This window comes from Mya arenaria, chromosome 4, assembly GCF_026914265.1.
Source record: "Mya arenaria isolate MELC-2E11 chromosome 4, ASM2691426v1".
NCBI classification, from domain to species: Eukaryota; Metazoa; Mollusca; class Bivalvia; order Myida; family Myidae; genus Mya; species Mya arenaria.
This window is the reverse complement of record NC_069125.1, coordinates 75103072-75114204: the sequence shown is the minus strand read 5'-3', so window position 1 is coordinate 75114204 and position 11133 is coordinate 75103072. Positions and strand designations below refer to the sequence as shown.

The 11133-nt window shown below is 37.3% G+C and overlaps 1 protein-coding gene across 1 annotated transcript; it reads left to right on the top strand.

Moving 5' to 3' along the window:
- Positions 1-1773: 1773 nt before the first annotated feature.
- Positions 1774-10200, top strand: LOC128232299 (serine-enriched protein-like). Its single transcript, XM_052945779.1, has 6 exons — positions 1774-1873; positions 2444-2802; positions 4719-4893; positions 7253-7494; positions 8309-8469; positions 8841-10200. The coding sequence occupies exons 2-6, from the start codon at positions 2646-2648 to the stop codon at positions 8955-8957; spliced, it is 852 nt and encodes a 283-aa protein (XP_052801739.1). The 5' UTR covers positions 1774-1873; positions 2444-2645; the 3' UTR covers positions 8958-10200.
- Positions 10201-11133: the final 933 nt, after the last annotated feature.

The following is an 11133-nucleotide window of genomic DNA, read 5'->3' as shown; positions in this document are numbered from 1 at the left end:
TCAAAACAATTTGTCAAAATACTTTATTTCATTACAATCTGGGAGTATGATTGTTATTGCTTCCAGTTACAATATTACATTTTATAGAGCTATATTCTATGATTAAGTTCTGGGTAGCTTAACCGGGACCGTAAAAGCACGTTTACATAATGTAAAGCATTCTCATTTATCAGAGGTTCGATCGTGTTAAACCTAACGTATAGCATCATCACTGGTGAACGAGAATGAATGTAAAGCTGCGTGGACTATTCTTTCATGGACCGGACGATCGTGGCAAACGGTTATACAGAACAGTCATTCACGGTGCATCCATCCACCCATCCACAGAAGTGCACTGTGTCTAAGAGGCTAAAAGTATTCGTATACCATAGGAGGAATGATGAGATACATAAGAAGATCTCCAAGACCATGTTCACCCATTGCCCAATTAACCTTTACTTTACAAGTTGTAAAACTAAATTCACTTTCAGATTATTTTTTATCTATTTCCCCTCCCCTAAAATCGTCCAAGTTTACCGACAAAAAAAAAATATTGAAAAAACACGCTCAAAATGCACCATTTCGGACTAGAAATTGTTAGAAAAATAGGGTTACAACATTGTAAACGGTTCCGGGGGAGGCCGGGCGAATGACAAAAGGTTATATCCCTAAGTAACGCCAACCCCCCTCTGACACCAATTCCTGGATCAAACCTGTTAATTCCTCAAAGGCCTTGGTAGCACAGACACTCGAAAGTAAACGGTGTTTAGAAATATTACAAGATCTTCAAGAAATCTTACTTTTCACCCAATTTAAAACACCCTTTTCACATGTATTACAAGGCAAGTGCAGGCATGTGCCAATTAATTGTGTTTATTTTTTGCGAATTCAGTTTAATTGAGCAATGGTGAAAACTAGTTATTCTAAAATGCCGTCCAGGCTTCTTTTTAAAACATCATTAAAAAAGAAGCCAGGACGACATTTTAGAATGACTAGGGTGAAAACGGTCAGGCATGTACAAAAAAAAACATACCTAGATAATCCGCCAAAATCGAATTCTTTAGCATTTACATAGTTGATATGCTTATTAAACAAACATGTTGTAAGAAATATGTAGATGACATGAAGTAAAATATTAACTATTAAGAATGGGCGGAATGAGCGAACCCTTCTTAAATATTAAGATTTAATTTGGAACATCAAACTGACTTAAAACACAACCTCAATTGCTGACGCATTGTCAACGCTTAATAGGGAACAAGTTGAAAATCTAAATGATTAAGCGTAGAAATTAATGATGCCTATCTACAGTTTCATTGGCTGAAAATGTAGGTTATATTCTAAACGTTTGTCAAATCCGATGAACCATCTTAAAGCTACCGCTTAAGTATAATTTATGTTAAAGTTCAACTTTGGCGATGATAAGAAAACATCCGATGTTCTGCGTCGTAGAACGTCGAAACTGGATTCTAACTTTTTTCGTGTTTGCTGGTAAAAGCAATAACATGTTTGTGCACGAAATTCTATTGATGTTTGCAGTTTGTGGCCTTTAATTTTTCATATTCTCTGTTCATTAATTTTATGTAGATCGATTTAAAAGAATAAAAAAAGTTTCATAGAGTATATTTCAGTTTGTTTCCACCAGGGCTATGTTGTGGTATGTTTCAAATATTCAAAAACATTTTTAAGTAACTAAGAAGACGGCGCTTTATTCGAAAACTATTCACCATTAAACCAGGAACAAACAACGTTGATCTGAAATCAAGGATAACCTATGAGGTCATCCTAAATTACACTTATCCTTGTTGAGCAATTTTATGATAAGCTTCTTTCTAGCAAGTGACCATGACATGCACGGGGCCTCATCATTTCAGAACTCCGCACTCTTATCAAGGTATGTATATATAAAGCACTCATTGTCGAATTGCCGTAAACACTGTAAATGTTTGTCGCCTGATAGACGGTTCGTAGTGTGCACAGGGACTTTAATTAGGTAATTATTTACTATTTAACTTTGTGTACAGCTTTGAAAAAAAAACCGTGTTTCATTGTTGAACAATTACCAAGGGTTATAATCGGATTAACTTGATTGTGCGTCCATGGCATCTCCGTATAAGCGTTAATTGCATGTATGAATGACTGCGCGAGCATGGGAATTACGAAGGCCAAAATGCAAATAACTGGCGATTGTTTCATAATATACACGAGGGAAGGTACTTGCTCGCCCATATGTGACAAATCTGTCCCGGGGAACGCATAAACAGTTCTCACAACTTAAGCGGCGTGCTTAAATATTTGCACAAGTGTTGTATTACTGTTTTGTTATTGTTTCCCCAAATAACTGTTCGATGAAAAATACATTTGAAATATTTGGCGGATCTTTAGCAGTATAGTTATACTTTAACCGGTGTGTGCTTCTGGTATAGTCGTCAAACACGCAAAATAGTGAAAAAAATATATTCAGATTCAGAAAAAGATGCGCTACACGACAACCCGTGAACTACGGAGGGACACATGCAGACTCTGTTGATGCTCATTTCAACAATAATAATCAACAACTATACCACAACGACTCCTAGACAACTGGAATAGACAAAGAAGACACTAGTTTGTAAGCAGCAGCAGAAATAGACCCAATTGGAAACAGTGCCCTGTTACATATAAACATGATGCGGTTGGACAGTTGTAGTTCGGCACCCAGCTCCTCCGAGAGCGACCTGCACGGCGACTCACTGGGAGATCTTTCGGACTCCAGTGTGGATAGGGAGCGGTCCTTCTTGTCCCGCCTGCCGCGCAGACACCGCCGACAGTCCGCCACTTCCGGTAAGTGTAAAGAAAGCCCCGTAAGATCTACGTAGTATATACACAATGCATGTTGTTTGGTGTTTACAATGTTGATGAAAGATAACAAGTCAGAGTATGGACGTCCCCTGGACAGGAATGGGGAAGAGATATATGAGTATGGACGTCCCCTGGACAGGAATGGGGAAGAGATATATGCCTTAATTTCAGATACATGGTGAACGCATCAAAATATGTTAGTATATTGTTACACTTGGTTGAGTTAATGTCAAATTTCATTAGAACAATAAAAAAGCACATGTTACTGTTTGATGTTTTATTGCATACAATGCATAGTAAAGCCTCGTATTAACCTTTAACGACGTTGATTGTTGTTCAAACAATACAACTCCTTATGTTGTTCCATAACTGTTGTGTTTCATAACGCTCCCATTATAGATCTTCCGTTGGCTCAACACCTGAATAACAGAATATACATAAACAACACTCGACCACCGGTTTGAATTTCAACAACCCGTAATTAAATACATGCATGTTTGGGGCCGTGTAAAAGTTAACCGTCATTTGAAATGAAGTTTTGTATTAGACGATCATGTTATAAAATGTTTAAGTAACATATATGTTGATACATTTGCATGTTGCAACATTTAATGCCGAACAAACAGAAAACACGTTTAAATCTATATAATGGCAGAACATGCAATGTATAAGCTTAACGAATCAAAATGGCTCGCTCAATTTCTTAAAGACAGATCCGCCAAACACGAAACCTTTTGTGATTCTAGGCTCTCTCAACAATCCGGTAAAATGCAGTGTCATCAACACAATGATAATTGAAACAAAACGGCGGGCATATTTAGATAAGTAGGAATTTAATTAAACACGGAAACATCCACAGAGACATAAGCTTATTTCTTCTTTACATCCGCAAATCAATCATACGTGGATCAGTAAATCTTTGCTCGCCTTCCCCATGTAATTATTAACCAGAAGTTTCACAATGTGTCCATTGTTCAGAACTTTGTTACAAATAACAACGCTGTTAACATTAGCTCTCAAATATGGTTTTTGCTCCGTGAGTTTATTGGAAACACTTGTGATCTGCAGTGTTCCTATCAAAATTTGAGGCAACCGTTTCAGCTGTAGATCTGCTGGTTTTATTTGAATATATTAACACATTAACAAATTGTTCACGTTTAAAAGTTAACAACAGTATCGTTAATGACGTTGTTTACTTTAACACAAATCGTCCCAATATTTTCTAATATTACTTAACAATTTCTCAGTCATAAAACACACAAAGCATTCTTCATAATCTGCATAAGGCTGTCATCTCTGCATTAGATAAGTATGCTATTAATTATTCCATATGTAGATGGCAAGACGTTTTAAACTGGTTTAGTCTGCCTTTTCTCCAGTCTTCATCCGTCAAAAATGTCAACAGAGGCCGTCAAAACGTCTTCTCGTGCAGAGCGGCCGTTTAAGTAGTCGTTAAACCTGTGTATTTTACATTTCATTAACCAAGATTATGATGATTGAAGTCATTACATTTGACATAAATGTTCAAGGCCATATAGAGAGTATTACTCATTCTGCTGACCGTGCAGTTACCGTGCGACACGTGCAGATTCGTAAAGTCGGAATTATACACCACCGTTTACAATTAGATAAATACTAGTACATAATTATCGCACTAATACACGAAGTAGATTTATACAGCGAATCAAAATTTTCAAAGTTATAATAAATCAAAAGTACAAAGTTAATTTAAAAATACATGTATATTTATGTACAAAGTACCTAATTAAAATTCAGCTGTTTTGCTAAATCATAATGCATTTGTCTATGAATGCACATACTATTACATGAACTAAAATCTTTTTAATATGAATATTCTCGGGGCCATTCATTTCTACTCTGCCTGTTTCATGTTTCAGTGTCGACGAACCCCGGGGAGGACGCGTACGTGATGGTGCTACAGAACCGGCAGGGTCTATGTGACGATCTCCGCTCAATCGTGACGTCGAGGGACGTGTGTGACGTCACATTTCTCGTGGGCGAGGAACGCAAACCTGTGCACGGCGTCCGGGCCGTCATCGCCACGCGCAGCAAGTGAGTGGGCGCATCCCCAAATCTAAATACCCATTCAAGATTACTTGACAACTTTTTTACAAGTTTAAATAAGAATCAAACTAAAAATTTGTTGATGAAATACTTTTCGAGCGCTCGGACTAGCTTCTGTTTATGTTATTTTGACGCGGTAAGATGATAAGATGTTGAACATTTGACCTGGTATTTATTGTTTTAGTGGATTGAAATGCGTTGTACATAGGGAATGTGCTGCATCTGTATAAAGAAACAAATCTAAAAGTGTATTTGCTTTGCTGTCCACTTGACAATGGGTAATAAACAAATTGTAATTCCATGATGACATTTAAACTGCTGCCAACTGATAAGTGCTTGGCTGATTTATAGCGGACAAATTATACTTTCAAAATTTATAAACCAAAACAATTAGGTGGTTGACTTTTCTACTATATAAAGTAATAACTAACACATTTACTCAGGTTGGTATCGTTTGTCTTGGGACTTGGGCTGTCAAGTTTCTAACACTTCCTCCTTTTTTCAATAAAAGCGCGGAAAGCACTGCTTGATATTCAATATATAAATTGGCTCTATCTCAGGATGGAACGATACTGTCAGTGCACGGTTTGTAAAGTCCAAAAGACTTCACGAGTAGCCGTGGTCTGACCAAATGTTTTCATACACAGATGGACAGCCGTTCTAAGATATTTAAAAGGTTTAGATTTACAATCATTATTTTCAAAAGTTTTCTGCGACAATGCAACTCAATACAAATGTAACTTAAAGATAACGCTTCAAAGACAAATTGACGTAGCATAATTGCGGCTATTTGAACAGCGTTTGCTTTAATGACGTCATTTCATCGAATATACATTTTTTTCTGCAATTTATTAAACGTCCTTTGGGCAACCACAAACATCGTTTTTGTAAGATTAAAGGTATTCCGAAGATGTTGTGCTTATCGAATATAAGTATGCATTTCATCGGAAAGAATATGCCTATCTAAGTAAGCGCAATTGGAGTGTAAGTTTTAGATGATGTTTTGTATATAACAAACATTCAAGTGAAAAGAGTCATACACCTAAAAGTTTCATTATCTGCACGCATTGCTTTACGACCATGCTTTATTATCATGCCTATCCGCCTGTCTAATCATTACTTGGAGTTATGGAGTTATTGCCACAGTGTCGGCATTTTGTTCAAACCCTGTCTAGTCTTGGCCCATATCCGCGAAACTAGTTCACTGTGTGCTTCCACGAGAATGTGGATTGAATGCGCATGCCGGGATGCGGGGACATTGAAAAGATCAAACGGTAGTTCACATACTTGGTTTTACGTATGCGGACCCAGACACCATACACATGGAATATCGGCCTATATATCGTCATTCATTTTTTAGACAAAGGAAAGTGATATGTTTGAAAGGTTGTTTTGAATACCAAGAAGAGCTTGAATACCTAAGCATTTCCTTGTAGACCGAATAAACAAATTGACTGATGATGTCACTACCATCTGCTACTGATAATCAAAGCAATATAAAAACACGCAACCATTGTAAATAAACAATGATAGCAGCAGATTTTTTATTTTGATAAAATGAGAATCGATCGACGATTCTTAAGATTTCTTGATATTCATATTTTGAAAATTATTTTCCAACTTTAATTTGTGCTCATTAAAGAACGATCAACACAAATATTTCGGGATTTCTGCCAATGGTATATTAGCTACGATGTCCTGATTTCAACCTCTTACATTATTCAAATAAAGCCTTTCCATTGTGTTGAATTATCAAAAGAAAAATGGCATCGAATATGAAGCGGTTTGAACCCACGACCTTCCGCACCCAAGGCATATGCGAATTCTCAAACGCTAGGCTATAAGGACGTTACTATATAACTCCTAAAACAACAGCAGGCGTTATATCCGACTTTACAGGATTGCGCGCGAAGTTAAATTTTTTAGAAAAAAACCGACATGACGCACCTGGTCATTCATATCAAATATGATGTTGTATCGTTGAAAATCACATTATACGACTGTTTTCCCGCATGCTCGTATATTGTCATTCTACACTCTGCTACAAAACGACCTACTTCGATCTAGTAATATTTAGTATTGGCGATAAGAGAGGGACACGTTAAGAAACTTTACGAGTGTCGAAATACTGGCTATTTTGTATTCATCTACTTTATAAGAGGCAGCGAATACAAAAACTCAACCGGCACATGAAAAAAACGTATCGTCCTCATGTTTGTAACGTATACGTCTTCATGTTTAAATGCGTTTTTGTAACACTCATGGAATGTAAGACTTTTAATACATTGTTAACTAAATGATTATACATGTATGTCTACATTTGTATAAAACATTTTTTTCTTTTCAGACTCCTGTACGATCTTATAGTTTCTCACGAAAAGAACAGAAACAAAGATTCCAAGAGGCACTGTTCCCGAGTGAAACGAACACTTTATAAACTGAACTGCGCCAGTAGCAGACGACACTTGATGAAAACGTCCAGTACGAGGCTGACGATTCCAATGACGTCATTTGACCCAGAATCCTTTCAGAAACTTCTAAATTACATTCACAGCGGCACACTGTCCGTAGACGCCCGCACAGTCATAGGTTCCTATGCCATATTATATATTTTTATATTTTATCCGACAAACGAGGTTTGAAGGGGGTATATTTTAGTCACCCTGTGGTCGGTATGTCGGTCTGTTGGTCGTTGGTCTATCGGTCCGTTGGAATTTCCCTTGTTCGGAACTTGAAAATCTCTGGTTATTTAAACATCATACAATGATAGAACCTAATGAGATGAAGTACAGTGTAGAAGAACCATAACTATAATATAGCTAACTACAGAGTTATTGTACTTTGTTGCCTTTTCTCGTCCGAAGTACAACTTGAAAACTAGTGGATTAAAATTAATAGAACTTGATACACTGTTAAAGCACAATGAGAGGAGCATCATAACTAATTTCGCAAAACACACAGATATTGGCCTTTGTTGTGCTTTTTTTGTTGTCAAACTTTTGTCCGGACAATTACGTGAAAGGTACACAATGGAATTTTTTAAAACTCCTTACAATGGTCAAATACAGGGAGTGGCAGTACAGTGTTCAATGACCATTACTCTTTCCACAGCATTGCCAATTTTAGTTTGGATTTTTAAATATTTCACTGCCATTTCCTATGAGAAAAGCGTTCGAGGGTATTAATCGCAAACCGTGATAGCTCGAGTTTCTTTTATCCGGCTTAGGCCTTGGTATGTTTAATCAGTTGGAAATTCAAGTTCATTATGACGTGTTTGTAATATAAATAATTGAAAACGCTTAAATGAAAAGTAAGGACAGCATTTACGTCACATTTTAAGATACAACAGTCAATTAATCTGAAATATGTCATACCTTGTCATACCTTTTGTTATCAACTGCAGGATTGCTGAACGCCGCCTACATGTTCGGCTTTCCGGAGCTACGTCAAGCATGTTGGGATTTCGCACTCGGCTGCACTGCACGTGCCGACAACTTGAGTGATCTGCTTGCATCTGCTAAGATGTACCATAACCACAAGATGACTATCTTACTTTTAAAAACGGTACAGGTTCACTTTTATGAAAGTTTAATTGAACCTTATATGAGTGAACTTTGACATTGTCCTTGTATTTCGACTTTAGTGTCACTATGTAACTCTCACTCTGTAAGTCGTAGTGCAATTTACATCAGTTTACCACTCAAGCTCTTGACTAAAAGCTAAAACAGCTGTATATAACATACATAATTGCAAAATTATAATGCCCGATTATTCATTAATTATGTGCTCGTACAAATATTGTCTTAAATATACAATGCTGGTCTATCGAACTTACGACTGACATGAACAATCAAGGTCAATATACAACATTCGCATTTGATTTGACCTGGATGTATACTGATAGCTTGAATAAAAACTTGTCTTTTATTTTGTAGATAAAGAACTTTACAGAAGTGTTTCCAGAGATTAAAAATCAAATAGATGTGGTTGACAACATTCTGCAGAATAATGCTGAAACTGAAGTGATTCAGGGAATACTGGAACTGAAGTGATTCAGGGAATGCTGAAACTAAAGTGATTCCTGGAATACTGGAACCGAAGTGATTCAAGAAATACATAAGCAGCGGTACTAAGAAGATTGAGTGGCGTCATCAACTTATAGTGTGAGTGGGTGGTGTTTGGCCATTGACGCCGGATCCTTAGGGTGAGTGATGCGTGGTGTTTAGTCATTGACGCCGGATCCTTAGTGTGAGTGGATGGTGTTTGGCCATTGACGCCGGATCCTTAGTGTGAGTGATGCGTGGTGTTTAGTCATAGACGTAGGATCCTTAGTGTGAGTGGGTGGTGTTTGGCAATTGACGCCGGATCATTAGTGTGAGTGATGCGTGGTGTTAAGTCATTGACGCCGGATCCTTAGTGTGAGTGATGCGTGGTGTTTAGTCATAGACGCCGGATCCTTAGTATGAATGATGCGTGGTGTTTAGTCATTGACGCCGGATCCTTAGTATGAATGATGCGTGGTGTTTAGTCATTGACGCCGGATCCTTAGTGTGAGTGATGCGTGGTGTTTAGTCATAGACGCCGGATCCTTAGTATGAATGATGCATGGTGTTTAGTCATTGACGCCGGATCCTTAGTGTGAGTGATGCGTGGTGTTTAGCCATGGACGCTGGATCATTAGTGTGAGTGATGGGTGGTGTTTAGCCATTGACGTTTGATCATTAGTGTGAGTGATGCGTGGTGTTTAGCCATGGACGCTGGATCATTAGTGTGAGTGATGCGTTGTGTTTCGTCATTGACGCTGGATCCTTCGTGTGAGTGATGCGTGGTGTTTAGCCATTGACGCTGTATCATTACTGTAAGTGATGGGTGGTGTTTGGCCATTGACGCTGAGATGTGCGATGGTCCACCACGGTTTACAACTGACTCTGTGATACTCCAGTGAAGGAGTGAGGTCTGTGATATGTGTTGGACATGAGGCCATGATGGGTTTAAGGCTGTGTTCATGGATGGAATCTGCATTCCTTCCGTGTGGACATGTGTGCAATTGTAGTCTTGTATGTTTTTATGTGTATAGTTTATTATGTAATTAGATACTGTTATTTGATTGCTGTACATAATTTTCATAAATTGAATATAACCATTACCCGTAGTGTTAGTCAAAACAGTTTACATGCATCATCACTATTGTACATTGCTTATGTTTTTATACTTATCTTTTTATTAAAACTATTAACGTTTTATACAAGTGACACATTTATACAGTGACAATACATATATATATATATATATCAGATAAAACTGATTTTATTCATTATCTGTAATGCGTTTTTAACCTTGCTACGATGTGCTTGTGAAACTACATCAGCTGTGTTGGTGAACAACATCAAATGTGTTTTGGTTGGTCATAGGCCATCTGTACATATTTGCATAAAAAACCCGATTTTTTTTTAAGTTATGCCATTTAAGATTGTAAACGCCTAACGCATTTCAGCAAACAGTTTAATTGACATATTATGTACATACATGTAGTTGAAATATACGAACGTTATGCTAAAATAGGTGCGATTACAAACGACGAAAACGTACATTTATGTTTACACCTACATATACAAATTCATTGCATTTATAAAGCGCAACAATTATAAAATATTCTATTGAGTTTTACAATTACAGAATAACAGGTAACAGTAAATCTTTCCTCATCAAAACTATCATTGCCCATACAGCTGACTAAACAGATAGGTTTTCAATTTTGATCTAAAATGGCTTCAGATTCAATGTTTTTCAGATAACAAGGTAGATCATTCCACCATTTTGGACCAATGACATAACATAACATAACATAACATAATGTTATGTTATTTTGGACCAATGACAGCGATTGATCTGTCAGCTTAATTGGTTCGTCGCCTTGGAATGCTGAATTGAGTGTCACTATGTGATCTAAGACTGTATCTTGCTCGAATAGGTACAAACAATTTCCTGAAATACAATGGGGCTGTACCATTACATGCTCGGAAACCCAACACTAGAACCTTGAACATGATTCTAGCTTTAACTGGGAGCCAGTGTAGTTTTTTTCAGAAGTTCAGCACTTGGTTCTTCATAGGAAGCATTTAAGACCACTCTAGCTGCATGATTTTGGACTTGTTGTAATTTGTTGATATGGTAGGCTGGAATTTCGGTGAAGAGACCGTGGGAGAAATTAATGTGAGAGTGAACCAA